Below are 15,232 nucleotides of genomic sequence, written 5' to 3'. Positions count from 1 at the left end.
TATTTTATGGCAAGGCAAGGGTGTGATGGCAAATTGCAGTGATTAGTGCCTAGTAATAGAGCCCGTTGCCGTAGAGAGGAGAAAGCATGAGGAAATGGAGGTGGAAGAAAGCTGAGGATGGTGAGGATGAAGAAGAATGTTGAATGTCACAAGGCTGATGATATGTGTACAGTAAGGCGAAGAACAACAGGGAGAGAGAAGCCTGTCGAAGCTGAGAGGCTTGGGGATGTGCCGGGCCTAAATGATGACAACGTGACGCTTTTACTTTTTTTTGGCTGCGCAAATGAGCGTTAAGTTTGCAGAAGACATAGGCAGCCATTTTGCAACCCTAAACGCTTTTTTGTCAAATTAATAGTAAATTGTTTCCCAAGGCTAACTTTTGCCATTCCATGAAAGGATCACGCTCTCCTATCCAATCATCTTCATACATCTACCGTTCTGCTCCGGTATACTACTACACACACCATCCCTCATCCACCTTGAATAACCGTCCTCAACTCCACATCCGCCGCACCGCCATAAGCTTCATCGCCGCCTTTCCCTCAAATGCTTGTTACACCTTTTATTCAATTCATTGCCGCGATCCTTCTGTGTCGGGATGTCAATGCCTTGCGTGGTGCCCATCCGTTAAACACCACTGCACTTGAGTCAGGCATTGTGTGTGCTCCACGCGATGCGCCAGGACATGCCCCAGTATCTATTCCTCCTGCAAAATTAAACGACGATTACTGCGACTGCGCTGATGGCTCCGATGAGCCAGGCACGGCAGCATGTCCAGGCGCCGTCTTCTGGTGTCGAAACAAGGCCTTTCGACCTGTCAAATTGCCCTCGTCTTGGGTGGATGATGGCTCATGCGATTGTTGCGATGGTTCGGATGAGCCCGCTGGTACCTGCACAGACACATGCAGTGAAGAAAGAAAGAAACAGCTGGCTATGGCAAAGAAACAAGCAGATGCAATCATTGCAGGCGTTGCTACACGACAGAAATATGCGAAGGAGGCTGCCTCCGATGCCAAAAAGGATGAAAGGGAAATTAAGAACCTCGAGCAAGAACTTGAAAGAGTGGAGATAGATTTGAAGAGGAGTGGAAGGCGAGCTGATAGTCTGCGCAAACGAAGGGATTATGAAGATGATTTACGCCGTGCGGCAGAGACGAACTCCCCTTCACCAACCAGCAACCCCGCCACTGATACTGGCATATCCAGCGATGAAGATTCCGATGACGGCGATGACGCTTTCATCGGTAATCATGATGATCACGGCAATGACGGCGAAAGAAATCTTGAGTTGCAAACTGGGGACAAAGAAGGGGGCCATGATGATCATCCAGACGAAAAAGTTAAGGTAAAGGCGGACGCCGCTCAAAGCGAAATCGAAAACGAATCTAAGTCAGACCACAAGAGCCACGACGATATACATGATGACACTGACGAAGATAGTGCCGCTGAAGATGATGACGTCGCTAACGATGAGGACGAAGACGAGGACTACTCCGACGACGACGACGAGAGCTTTGCCGATGACGAAGACGATGACGACAAGTGCCCAGATTGCGAAGAAGATGGTGAGGAAGATGAAGAGAAGGCGAATGCAGAAGAATGGAATTCAGATGCAGATGACATAGACGTCGACATGGTTTGCGCTGAACTCGGGGCTGACGGGCTGAATTCGATACTGCGCAAGCTAAATTACTACAAAATCATTGTGCTTTCCAAGCTGCAGCGACTATTGCCGATCTCACCACCGGCTTTGATTGCTAGAGAACGCATTTCTGATTGTGTTGAAAAGGCGGACACCGCGAGGTACAAGCTTGAAGATAAGAAGAGGCATATCCAAGAGAGGTTGAAGAAGCTTAAGGGCAAAACCTCGTTGGACTACGGATCAGATGGCGCTCTCCGAAAACTCCATGGAAAATGTATCAAGAAGGCTGTCACGCAGTACGAGTTCGAGATATGCCCTTTTGATCTCGTCAGACAATATGAACACGGATCTGTTATCGCCGTGCTCGGAAGATTTAAAGGATGGAAAGGTGATGGCAGAAACAGGTTAATGAATTTCGCGCAAGGCGATAGATGTTGGAATGGACCGGCAAGGAGTATCAAGGTAGAGCTCAGCTGCGGAGACACCGAAGAAATCGTTAGTGTTGAAGAACCTAATCGATGTGCATACTTTATGAAATTTAAGACACCAGCCTTTTGCGAGAAGGCAGCTGCAGATGCGATTTTAGCCGACTTCGAAGAAACTGAAAGACCGAAAGAGGAGCTATGAGGTAACCTCGAAATCCTTTAGATACACAACTCGGAACGGCAACTCTGTTGCAAGTCCGAACTAACCAACTGTAAACATAATCTTCTCTTTCTTATCATCTCAGCTTCCTTGTGACTAGGCTTTTTATTCCGTGGCCGCGGCATCCGCAGGTTCTTCAGGGAGACTCCCCTCAATGCCGTCTAGTGATGGGGGCATCGGTTTTCTGTGCCTCCCTGTATTGTAGTACACGTTTACCACGAGGCTTGTAACGCCCACCACGGTAACCCCAGCGCACAGAGCCCCAAACAACTTTGTGGCCTTATCTGCAAGAGCAGCGGAGGTTGACATCTCTGTGACAATCGACTGTCCAAATCCGCGGGGACACGTCCTGTAGTTGGAATGAGCCTAGGATTTGTGGGAAGCGGTGACGTTGCCGAGTCTTTGATCTGGCCTGCCGAGTAATCTCAGTTGGTCCGCAAGAGATGTTGCAGGTACAGTGCTGTGATGGGGACAGAGGCTTTGAAGCGTCTCCACGCTCAAGCAAACGCCAAGGTGGGCGTGGCACATGACGTCTCTCAGCAGGAAAAACTGGGCCACAACGTTAATTTTTCCCAGTAACATTTTTCCATTCAGATTAGGAGAATTTGCTTAAATTTGTTTCCCTCGCCACAAGCCGATTTCCTTGTATCATGCACAAGCAAGAATGTCTTTACCAACTTTAATGGGTCTGCTACAGCTGCCGGGCTATTGTTAGGATTGGAAAGCTGGGCTTTTCATCACTGCAAAATGCAACCCAGCAACTCGATATATATCCCTGGAACCACGCCTTTAGTGACAGATAACTGCGTTGTCGGTTTCGTATATCCTCGTGCTGCTTACAATAAAAACTTTATTGTGTCACATTGCTCTCGAAGGTAATTTCCATGGAAGTCTCCTTGTTTACTTCTATCCCAGACGCGAGCTAAGGAAATTAAAGCCATCGACGATATTGATAAGAATAAAAACTCTATAACTTTTTGGTGGGGCCACCTGTACTAGGGACATGGGCTGTGTTGAAAGCGTGTCATTGTTTTCATCATTAATGGAAAGAATAACAGTATTCAGTATGCTCGAAACGAACCCGAAGAATGTTCTAAGGCGAAATCTAAAGTAGAAGAGCTTTTTGCTTTTGATCAGAGACGCAATGTCAAGTATGTGACTAATACGGCAAAAAAACGAATGCGATCAAGAGTATATCGCAGAAACCAGCAGTAGCAGTAGATGTAAATTACGCATTCGACACACTCCTCTACTTCACACATGTGCAGAATATCCGGCTCTGGTGCATGGCTAACCCATTTAAAAATGCGCCGTAGAAAACTTGATCGTAGGAGGAAGCAATGCATGGCTTTCAAAAAGGCACTGGGGACTGTGCTCAGCAGTGTTACACGAAGTAAGAAGAAATGTATGTAGGAACGACTCTTCTTTTGCAGCTGATGTAGGGTAACGACTGTCAACAGTTTACATCTTGCTTCTCCCGACGCTCCTTTCAATCTTTGTAGCATGATGTAGCCTTCTTCATGTCTTCGCACTCCCAATGCTTGGTTGATTGGCTGATAGGCCTGTGTCCTCATTCCCTCCCGCACAGTTCACTCAAACTGTCCGACGTGCTGCGAAGGCAAGCAGAAACTGATACGCCACTTGAATATTAATCACGTACACAAGAAACGTGGACAGACGTTTGACATCACAGCTACGAGACATTGATCCTAAATCTCCTCTTCGCAATTATTTAATTGCATGCTCTTGGGAGGTGTGGTCATTCATAGCTCTCGTAACGATTCCGAAGTCGACGCTAACAGAACTGTCATGATGCGAGACAGTGAAGTGAGTCAATTAAGCACTCAGTAGAGCATAGCGACGAAAGCCACTACATCTTTCGGATGAGAGCTATTGAGGAGCTGGGGAATTCATCTGTAGGAGCCTTACGGTTATCTTTATAAAACTGCACGTATGCGGTAGCCACGGAAGACGGGACAGGGTTTAAGTGAAAGGCCGATGGGTGAGCCGATGTTAAAAAAGACTTCACAGAAATCCCCTTTCACGCTGGAACAGTCATCCAACTTCAAATATCGTACAGTACGTATTGTTGGTATCCGTCCGTGGTCCGAGCGGTGCATCAGGGCGCGAAAAAACTCATTCTTGGAAATTTCGTTCTCTAACATCCCTTGAATATTATCTCGCCCGTTGCGTCGACACATATTATATGTACGAGAGACGGATTTTCATGCCTTCTGAGTGCTAGCCATATGTCGTCACCGGAACAAAGTATCACGCTTGCCAATGTGGAGCGCTTTCTTGGACCAGGCGAGACGAGCAGACCTCCTTCTGTATCCTGCGAAGTTTCAAAATCTCCATACGCCTCCGACGTGTTGTATGTCAACCTTCGCGCGACTGCCCCGTTGAAGGGCCTGTCAACCGGTCAGCTCGACAAGCCGCGCATTCGAAAGTCTTGGAAACCGGACCGCGCTAAAGATGCCGCTGAGCTTCACTTTCTCGGCTTTCAGTGTTCAGAGTTCAGTCTTCCCGTGCGCGCCTGCGATGCGGAGCTCAAGTTTGATTTTTTTAGTCGCCCTGGTTATGTCCGCCCTCGCTCTGTGTTTCCTCTTATCGTTATGAGTAGGGCGACAAGCGAGTGTATTATGTTAGCTCCTGTGGATTCTTTCCATGATCAAGTTCTGTCTATCGCGGATACTGAGGAAGGTCCCAGGGAGCTACAGTGGGGATGGTCTGGCGATCTGGATTGCGTACCAACGGGGTTTTGCACGACTTTAGCTATTATAACTAGGCGTTCTCCACGAGAACTTATCAAAACGTGGGGTGCACTGGTACGCGATCACGCCAAGCGTCAAGGTGTAATAGTGAACAATCGCGGTAGATACGATGACGTCAGTGTTGGGAAGCTCTCGATGTGGACAGATAATGGAGCCTCGTACTGGTATAGAACTGAAAAAGGAATGGACTTACCCAGTACGCTTGCGGCAACTTTGGATAGCCTCGACGACAAAAATATACCCGTCGCGTGTGTAGAACTTGACAGCTGGTTTTACAGACATGAAATAACTAGGAAAGTCGCGGACGTGGGATACCCCAATGTTGTTCCACCGACAGGAATGCTTCGTTGGGAACCCCGTGAAGATGTTCTCGGCAAGGAATCCATCAAGGGGCTCCGTAAGCGGTTGGGGAATCGACCACTCATTCTCCACAGCAGGCACATCTCCTCGCAATCTGATTACCTTTCCGATTCTTCCTTTTCTGGCGAAACTTGGTGGGTAGATAAAGACCGTGCTCACCCTGCAGGACCGGCCCTGTTCGAGAGATGGATGCAGCAAGCATATGACTGGGGCGCAACAACATTTGAACAGGACTGGCTTGTTGAAATTTATCTGGGAGTGCGTGATCTGAGAGCATATCCAGGACGTGTTGAAACATGGCAGAAACAGCTTGACAGATGTGCCAAAGAGAGAAATATTAGCTTGATCTGGTGCATGGGGACTCCCGCAGATATGGCCCACGCCGCCTCATTGCAACAAATCGTTGCCATGCGCTCCTGTGATGACTACCGCTACGCTAAAGACCCGTCTCTTCTATGGAGGTGGCACTTGACCACGAGCTGTCTCATCCGTTCGCTGGGCTTGCTTCCGTTCAAGGATGTATTCATGTCACACACGAACAATCGAACCCTCCCTGACATTGATGGGGATCCCAATGCTCTGCTAGAGGCATGCTTATCGGCCTTTTCTGCTGGACCAGTTGGAATCGGTGATCGTCTAGGGAAGACTAATGGTGACGTCGTACTGAAAACGTGCCGAGCAGACGGAGTACTCATCAAGCCAGATGTACCCCTCGCTGCCCTAGATCGGTCACTTCGGAATCCCTCTGGTTTACTCTGGGCAGACACAAATTGCCAGGCCTGGCGCTATGTCACAGCAATTCGAACTGGTATTCGTACAGAACTAAAGCCTGAAGATAGAGCTCCAATGACGGAAATACTTCAATTGCACTCGACTGCCTTGATCTACAACTGGAGAACAAAAGAGGCAGTTATTGGTGATGCCGTCACAGCTTCACTGGAAATGCACGACTGGGGGCTCTGGGTCATGTGCCCACTCATTGGAGCGAAACGTGGCCTTGCGTTGATAGGAGATGCAAAAGCCTTCGCAACCATGGGAGACAGACGATTCCGTGTTTTCAATTCCATGGATAGCGAGGTCGCATATTCCTTCGAGCTCTTGGGTGTGTATGAGGAGATGGTTGATGTATCATTCTGGTCAAAGAATGGCGGCGTGCAGATGAAATCAGTGCAAATTCCTGGAAAAGGATGGATACACTGTTCTTTAACTCTGGACCAGAACGAGAATGCCGTACTTATGGCACACTAGCGATAAGTGGAATATTGTGACAAGCCCGTGTCATCGAATTATCAGGCTAATGACGAGGGTATAATAATAGCATTTTCCTCCAAATCTTTTTCAGCGGCGGTGATGTAGGCCCCTATCCTCTCTCTATGCTCAGGAGTGTAATCGCTTTCAGCTGTGAGGTCAAGCGCCTGTACTAGGCCTATCCGATGACTGGCTCTGGAAGGGCCTCCATCCCTTTCTGCTCGAACCTCTGCTACAACCTCGTTGAGAATGTTATCCGGAACGTCAAGTAAATTCTCTGTCCACCAACTTTCTAGTTCCGAATACGTCGGCGGTCCTCCACGTCCCAGGCGGGGCCCGCGACTGACAGGCGGTAGGGGAGCTGGATTTTGTGAATGGTGATCATGTTCTTCGTCCAAAAAGATCCGCAAGTTGGACAAGCGCACGTCTCGTAAACGATTTGGAGGTAACATCCTTTTCACAGCCAGTCGAAGAACGTCTTTCGGTCGCTTTTCCATCACCTGCGCTATAGGAACTTTCTTGAGTCCACCAGGATAGCCAGTGTGATGAATGTAATGCTTATTGAAGCGCTTGCGACCAGTTAGTGCAATGTGACGTGCGTTGATTACAATAATTGGATCTCCGCAAAAGATGTTGTCGAAGTACATCGGCTTATGTTTCCCTTGCAGAATGTGTGTGATCTGCGTCGCAAGCCGGCCAAGTACTTGATCCTTCGCATCAATTATTCGCCACATCCGATCTTGCACGACCTGGTGTCGCATCCATGCCGTAGATCCACGCGCTCGAGTACCCATGACGATGGATGATTCGTGACTTGAAATCCAACTGCTGGTGCACTGTCCTCCAAGGACCCAGTATTTCCTGAGGAAATCCTAATCAATCTCGTCAAGCTGAATATTCAAGCACTTCTACTTGCCACAACCGATGATAGCGAGACAGATGTTTATGAGCAAGAGTGTTTTTCGAAAACAGATGAATAGAAACTGTTGATCCGCATATCGCGCAAAACAAGCCATGTTTTTGGTTTCGACAACACCTTTTTATCAAAATCGATGTACTGTAATACGTGTCCTGTAGTTGGTTTTTTACTTTCATTTTTAATGAAGCTTGCCAGGACTCGTATATGACGGTTTGAACTCCACTGAACTCTTTGATGACCTCACCTTGAAAAATAGGCCTTCGCCTTTGCGAGTTGTTTGAGCTACCCACGAAAACGCAACAAAGGTCAAAGGAAATGTTCTACTACAGATCAACAAAAAAATGCTGACCGCTAGGAATTCAACAAGTATTCCCGGAAAAAATGTATATAGGCTTTACACCATCTTGGATATTTTTTACTATCTCTAGACATGAACATGATTTGACGCAGTTGCACAGTTGGAAGACCACATCTCATAAGTGTTTTTCAGGCAAGTTCTACATGTAGAGCATTGAAAAAAAGCTCTCCAGCACCGTCCTTCCAAATTTCCATAGCATCACCGGCCATACAAAATTCTTTTTTTGTATTTATGCCCTCCTCCTCAGCTTTTCGGAAATAACATGTGGGACGAAGTTTCCAGGAAGATTCCCAATTTCAGCCATATTGAAAGTCGGTTACAAGAGGGAGCAGTGCACCTTAAACAGTGCAGGGCATGCCGGTCAATCGCAGACCTGTAGTTGCACTATCGAATATGTAGGACAAAAGCCGTTTCAAAAAGTTGCAAACAAATTAAACAGAAGTTAAAGAGAACGTCAATACCGAGACAAAAGCCGACGAAAGACTGTACTCTTTGATAACACTGCATTAGGATGAAATGCCCTCACTCCACACAGTAGCTGACGGAGCAAAACGTATTGAGCAGTGCTTGGCGTGTTTGGGCGTTGTCATTGCCAGGTGCTCTCAGCCTCGGAATATGCGGGGTTTCAAAAATATTTGATGTTTAGCCTTCGCGTCTTCTGGTTCAAACTCCTGTTAACAGGAGTCGACTACTAGTGCTAGTACTCCTGCTAATGTTAGCAGGAGTACTAGCACTAGTAGCCGTCGTTTCTCGGCCGCAGCCGTTGTACGTAAATTCTAAAACGGGAATGATGTTTTAGTGGTACTGTCGTCTATTAGACTTTGTATCAATACGAACGTGACATCGCGATAAGCACAGGAATCGCTTCAGCAAAGGCCAGGGTAGGTACAGGAAGAGTGTAGGATATCGGGTCAAGAGTCACAGACAAGCCATTGTCCTCCTGTGCAATGCAAATAGTCCGACCCCGAGTAATTTCTTATTTCTCTGACACATGTAGAACACCGACGGTGCGTGCTTGAAAAGAAGCTTTCTTTTGCCCCCGATAAAGTTTGTCACTTACGTTTGAAACCATAGCATTCTTAGGTACGTAATAGCCCTGCAGAAGAGCAGCATGCAGCATTCCTCTCGATACAGGGCGGCGGAAGGTATGCATCTATGGTTTGTTCTAAAATCTCGGGATGAACTAAACTCCAAGACTTTATCCTTGTATTGCACAGCGTTGAAATCGAACGGGGCGGTACAACCTCGCCCATTGCAGCTGCAGAGAACTACGACAGGACAAAAAAGTTCGTCGACCGAAAAGCATGCCATGCCCTTGTATTGATGTTGTACAAACATTTGCGTTGCGCACGTTGGCCACCATCAGCACTCTGGGATATATCTTCGTCCTAAATCGTCTATGAGAAAGTATATGCTTGTCAGAAAGTAAGGATTAGACTTATTTGATAAATCTCTCTATGTACAACTTGTTCTTTACTCAATCAAGCCCGTATCTGCGGAGAATCGCAGAATCTGGTTTTCTTCGCTCCATTGTGCGTCAGTCGGATTCATAATTGCTGACGTACTCAAGAAATACGGCTTTCAGCAAGAAAGGAGACCTCCTCTAATCTAATCTTATTCAGTAAAAGAATACATCATCTGGTGGATAGACTATAGGCACTGTAGACTCACCATCTCTAGGAATAGGTCTCCAGAGACCTCTTCGCAGTCCTAACGGCACAGAAGACAGGGACATCCCCAGCATTCCGATAGATGCGAGGTCAGAAGGCAATGAAATACACACACTCATTTCTTCACCAAACTGGTTATCACCTCTTACAACCCAGCCGTTTGGCAATATTTGGACTAAGGTGACTGCCATCTCGCCCCCCAGGCAAGCCTCGTATCCCACCTCGGCGGAATTTACAGCAGTAGTTTTCGGCGTGTTTGGACCGTGCTCCTGACCAACTCCGTCGTCGAGACGATCCCAGTACCTGTCTTCGATTAGTTTCTGGATTCGATGAGGGATAGTGTGTATTCGAAAACTCCTAAGCCGATGCAAGGCTAGCATGAGAACAGAGTCATCGTTGACGTAGCGCCGATGAACGCAGAAGGCATGAAAGGAGCGCAGAGCGGCGAGAGCCTTGCGCCACTCCTCATCCGAAGATACGCTGTAATAGTGTGGGATATGGTATGTGAGAAACATGTTCATTCCATTGACCAGAGTTTTCGCGCCGTGGGCATGAGCAAAGGAGGACGACGCACGAGCCAGCTTCTTAGAGCCTGTCGCGCACCCAGCAGCGTAGCAGCCTTGGTTTTCGCAGGATAGTTCCAAATGGTGCAGCCACTCCATATGCGCAGTGATCGGAGAATTACGCTCGAACTCAAGAAAAAGCCTCGGGATGCGTGGGCCGACTGTATCAGTCGGGCACATCATAACTGGTGCGCGCGCAGAGGATGACTTTCTCCGGCGTCGCTTTGGCTTTGGTCTTGGCATTGCCAGGGCATGATCCTTGAAGTCGCGCTTTATTCTATCGCGGTCTTGTGTGCTGAGCATAGTTGTGAAGGGAGCGGCGTGCGGATGGGGGGTTGATGGCGTGTGGTGAGTCAGTGGAAGTGTAACTGGTGGGGAAAGGGTGGAGCAACCCAGGTGGAAAGTAGTGAAAGTGTGTGCGGCATTCTCACGTCAAATTAGTGGGGGCCTGCAACGGACAAGCAGGATTTGCTTTGATCAAAACGTGCCAGATTTTGGAGGTTTCAGTGGCGGTGTGTGATTGTGGCAGGTCGTTTTGGCGCGAAAGATATAGGCCGACTACTACTTAACCGCAGTATATGCGTGTACTCGATCTCTTCCGAAAATAATTTGAATCAACCAATACAAATTGATGCATGTGGCTCGTCGTAGAAAACTAAAACTACTACATGCGTCCCATTTTTGCCCTCTACGACTCTCTTTGATGTCGGGAGGAAGCAGCCGACCATGTAGCCATAAACTTCATGCTCCCCGGGGCCGAGAGGCTTGAAGACAGATACTTGCGATGTGACTTAACAAGCAGTGCTCAAGCATAGAACGGAATGATATTGTAGAATCGATTCGGGTGAAGCATAAGAGGGAGTCCTTGAGGACTGACTACTTTTCAAGGTGGGGATTCTCTTTCCTGAAAGTCAAATTTGCTTTCCCGTGCTAGCGCATTCCGTTTAGTTAGCCGGATAATGTTATACCTAGATGTGAAAGGTTGAGGAGTTGGCAATTTTGCAGCTGTCGAAATTGATATCGGTTGGTCGTAAATAAAAAACCACGCTGATCTTTCGTTCCAAGAGCTGTTGCGACACTTGTTTATGAGGTCTCCCGATCCGCTCTTACAGGGGTATATAGATACATTAACGCTCCGCGGGGATTCGGCTTGTTACGTGGAGCCGTCCTGATGGGCCAGGGCGGAGCCGAAGTGTAATGCGGTACCGACTCGGGGTTCAAAAAGCAAGCAATAATAAGAAAGGTTCATTACACTTTTTGCAGTAGACGCGCATTGTGCATGATCTAACAAAAAAATCAGATCACAGTCCACTCTAAAATACTCACACAACTTGGCCAGTCTCCGGGCCATGACGGAACCTCAAGTGTCCACACACAACTTCCACAGCAATCCTATCGTTTCTATTCAGTTCCTCTCACGCAACTCTTTTTCTTCCCCACTTCTCTCCGGATGCCTGTCGCCCACTCTCCTCACCCCCTTGTATTTATATACCCTAACCAAGTACGTCTCGCCAAGCTTATCCTCATTTGATGTCCTCAAACATTCCGCTTCCCTCCTCTGCCTCGCTTCCGATGCCCCCAACAAACCATTTCAACATGCCTCGAGCAAGCACCCGCCGTCCCCCATGGCCTGTGTACCAATTCGGCTTCGGCAACGAGTTCACCTCCGAGGCAATACAGGGCGCATTACCCCCACACAACAATCCGAAGCGTTGTCCCTATGGCCTCTATGCGGAGCAAATTTCAGGCACTGCCTTCACAATGCCTCGCCATAAGAACCGTCGCACTTGGACCTATCGCATCCGTCCAAGCGCCGCCCAAGAGAACGTTTTCCCAGACACTCAGCTCGCCACATTACTGACAGAGCCCGATCACGTCACTCCGGAGCGCCTGCGGTGGGGGCCTATTCCTGTCACAAATCCTCAAGAGGGACCTCACACGTTTGTCGAGGGCCTCATAACCATCGCTGGGGCCGGTGATCCTGCTGATAGGAATGGTGAGTTGATTTCGTTTTCTCCCTTCCAGCAATTTGCTTGTAAATATACCAGCGCGACTTCTGACAACGTTGTGCTCGTGTTTTTCCTCTTTTGCGCTTTTTTTTTGTAGGTCTTGCTATATATACCTACACGGCCAACAAGTCTATGATTAATTGCTGCTTCTCCAGTAGTGATGGAGACATGCTTATCGTTCCCGAGAAAGGGACGTTTCGTTTTCAGACAGAGCTGGGCGACCTCGTCGTGCCCCCTGGTCACATCGTCGTCATTCCGAGAGGAATTCGTTTTGCCGTCAAGTTTTTCGATCAGGAGTCCCCGGGCTCCACAATTTATGACGGCGCAGCTCGTGGATATGTACTGGAAGTATACTCTGGCTCTTTCGAACTCCCCAATTTGGGTCCCATCGGTGCCAATGGGCTAGCAAATCCAAGAGATTTTAGGTACCCCACAGCCTCCTTTGACGACAAAACTGTGGAGTACCTGTCCATCACAAAGTATCAAGGTGGTATATTCAAGTGTCGTCTTTTTAGTTCCCCGTTTGATGTTGTTGCATGGCATGGGAATTATGCCCCGTTCGCATACGATTTATCGCTATTCTGTCCGATGAACAGCGTCCGCTTCGATCATCCTGACCCTTCCATATTTACCGTTCTGACCGTACCAGGCCCAATCGAGGGCCTCGCTGTAGCCGACTTTGTCATTTTCCCACCGCGATGGTCATCACAAGAAAACACGTTCCGTTTACCGTATTTTCATCGCAACTGTATGTCAGAGTACATGGGTGTGATATTCGGCGCTTATGAGGCCAAAGACAGTCAGAGATTTGGTCCTGGTTGCTCCACGCTGCACGCCGCCATGGCTCCGCACGGGCCGGACGCCGCCTCTTTCAAGAGATATATGCGTAGTCTCGCCGATACGCCAACAAGATCCTCCTCAAATGAGCTAGCTTTTATGTTTGAAACCAGCAAGATGCTCAAACTGACCGACTTTGCGATGACTACCGAGTACCGTGACACCTCATATCCGTCTTGTTGGAATGGGCTGGAAGGGAAGTTCGAACCCAACATGCGATGACTCAGCCCCACACCCGGGCAGTCTCATAGCGAGATTTTGCAGCGCATTGATTTTGAGGCCAGCGAGTCAGGGATGCATTTGCAATAATCGAGGCTGAAGGATACAACTGGGACACGTCATCGCTAATGCCATGCATGTTGCTGCTCTTTGTGGTCATTTTGTGCAACAGTTATGAAGTGGCCTTTTCGAAATTGTTGTCCTCCTGCAACTGAGTTGTTGAACGAAAGGAACGGATATGGCTGGCGCATCTTTTCATGTCCAATCATTGCTGAAGTCCTTCCCCGTTTGCTCTGTAGTTCGCCGACTAAACGGTATGATGGATGGCGTGATGGAGATATGAAACATATAGAAATATCTGTAACATCATAGAGAGGACTTCCGAGGACGCGGCACATGTCGACGTGCTGCCGTCTATTTAAAATGCTTCACCCTTGATAACATGCGAGTTGGTGTCGGTTTGCGTGTAAACAATTTGTGTCATCCCGTCTTGTGTTGTCCGTCCCCCTCTGACGTGTTGGAAGCCCCTCTGACGTGTTGGAAGATGAGCTGAATTTGGAAGATGAGCTGAATGGATGGTTCCTAAGGGGAGGGGTATGCGCTGCACTGCTGTCGCCAAAAGCATGCAAGGCATGACTTGGTCCACAGCATTACATATGAAAAGGCTTGAAAGTTTAGGGCTTGGAACGCGCGTTGTTTCGTTTGTTCTAGAATTCAGTTTCTACGATGGACTTACGTACGTAGCGCCATATTGTCATGCACCCAGAACATACACTTGACGTGATGTGGAAAGCGACTGCTTGTAGCTATGATGTTCCTGGTCTGTTGCCTGAGGTAACCGCCTCTGGCGGCGTTGCGCCAGGTACGCATCGCGGCAAAGCGGGTTAAGTGGCGTGCCGAGCATCATATCCCCGGGGTGGACTTTTTTTTTGCTGCTTTTTTAGACAGCTGTCCTTACAGCCCGTTTCAGAGACCTCTGCGTGGGGACAAATGTCGACTTGCAAGTCTTTAGAGAAACGCAGCCACTGCAGTAGCACAGCATAGTATGGTATTACAGATTGGTCGCTGCGGATAAAATAATGTGTTGAAGACCAAAGGGCAGGGAGTTGAAATGTAATAATAAGGCGTGATCACAAGATCTCCTGAGTGCTTTACACTTTTTTTTCTAAATGTACAAGTTGAATGAGATCAAGAGGTAGCTTGCAACGTTGACTATGAAAAGTCAACTCAAGTAGTGTCTGCTTCGGAAGAGGGTCCGGAATTCCTCTTTGAAGGGACTTCAGCGCCAGGATGTAGTGAGAGTGTGTGACGTTTGAGGTCTGACCTCCGCGCGAAAGTTGCGGGACATACGTTGCAGACAAACGGCCTCTTCTTCTGATGAACGCTCTGAACGTGTCTTTTGAGGTCTGACTTGAGACCGAAAGATATGCTACACACGTCGCATTCGAATTTGCGCGAGTTGTGGTGAACGACTTGAACGTGCTTCTTGAGAACCCCTTTGCGTCCAAAGGACCTGTCACACACGTTGCACTGGAATGGCCTTTGCTGTTCGTGGACTGTCATGATATGACGTTCTGTGGAGGGCATCCAGTGTGGGAAAAATGAGACAAGGATAAAGATGTTAGCATAAGTTGCTTGCCTTCTCCTGTCACAGCGCAGCAAACATACGGGCGACTCCATAGAGGAGGATAGCTTACCAAGATTTGGTTTTTGGTGAAAGGCGGTGAGGCATGCATCGCAAGTCCAGGGACGTTGGCCCTCGTGAATGTTTTGGATGTGCCTCTCGAGATGATGCTTTCTGGAGAAAGGTTGTCGGCAGTGGTCGCACTCGAAACCGGGCTTCTGCTGCGAGTGTTCTGCCTCCTCACTCTACGATTAGGCAGAAAAAATGGCGGCAGATGGAATAGCGGCGATAAGGTCAAGAACATTACGTAAGCGAGGTACGTAAAGGCAATATTCAGAGAGGGCAGGACAAGATAGAGAACACAA

At 48.2% G+C, this 15,232-nt stretch overlaps 6 protein-coding genes; 4 read left to right on the top strand and 2 right to left on the bottom strand.

The window, feature by feature from the left end:
• Positions 1-546: 546 nt before the first annotated feature.
• CHC_T00000021001 (hypothetical protein) lies at positions 547-2,362 on the top strand. XM_005717702.1 is given in 2 exon segments: positions 547-2,268; positions 2,269-2,362. The coding sequence occupies 1 exon segment, from the start codon at positions 547-549 to the stop codon at positions 2,266-2,268; it is 1,722 nt and encodes a 573-aa protein (XP_005717759.1). The 3' UTR covers positions 2,269-2,362.
• Positions 2,363-4,535: 2,173 nt separating this feature from the next.
• CHC_T00000020001 (hypothetical protein) lies at positions 4,536-6,668 on the top strand. The gene has a single exon (XM_005717701.1). It carries the CDS (start codon positions 4,536-4,538, stop codon positions 6,666-6,668), a length of 2,133 nt encoding a protein of 710 aa, XP_005717758.1.
• Positions 6,669-6,709: 41 nt separating this feature from the next.
• CHC_T00000019001 (hypothetical protein) lies at positions 6,710-7,462 on the bottom strand. The gene has a single exon (XM_005717700.1). It carries the CDS (start codon positions 7,460-7,462, stop codon positions 6,710-6,712), a length of 753 nt encoding a protein of 250 aa, XP_005717757.1.
• A 1,939-nt stretch (positions 7,463-9,401) lies between these two features.
• Positions 9,402-10,421, bottom strand: CHC_T00000018001 (hypothetical protein). XM_005717699.1 is given in 2 exon segments: positions 9,402-9,563; positions 9,564-10,421. 1 exon segment carries the CDS (start codon positions 10,419-10,421, stop codon positions 9,564-9,566), a length of 858 nt encoding a protein of 285 aa, XP_005717756.1. The 3' UTR covers positions 9,402-9,563.
• Positions 10,422-10,430: 9 nt separating this feature from the next.
• On the top strand, positions 10,431-10,517 carry CHC_T00000017001 (hypothetical protein). The gene has a single exon (XM_005717698.1). It carries the CDS (start codon positions 10,431-10,433, stop codon positions 10,515-10,517), a length of 87 nt encoding a protein of 28 aa, XP_005717755.1.
• Positions 10,518-11,750: 1,233 nt separating this feature from the next.
• On the top strand, positions 11,751-13,246 carry CHC_T00008952001 (homogentisate 1,2-dioxygenase). The gene is made up of 2 exons (XM_005717697.1): positions 11,751-12,174; positions 12,285-13,246. Exons 1-2 carry the CDS (start codon positions 11,751-11,753, stop codon positions 13,244-13,246), a joined length of 1,386 nt encoding a protein of 461 aa, XP_005717754.1.
• The last annotated feature ends 1,986 nt before the right edge of the window (positions 13,247-15,232 follow it).

Source organism: Chondrus crispus, genomic scaffold, assembly GCF_000350225.1.
Source record: "Chondrus crispus Stackhouse genomic scaffold, scaffold_349, whole genome shotgun sequence".
NCBI classification, from domain to species: domain Eukaryota; phylum Rhodophyta; class Florideophyceae; order Gigartinales; family Gigartinaceae; genus Chondrus; species Chondrus crispus.
This window is presented reverse-complemented; position numbering and strand designations above follow the sequence as displayed.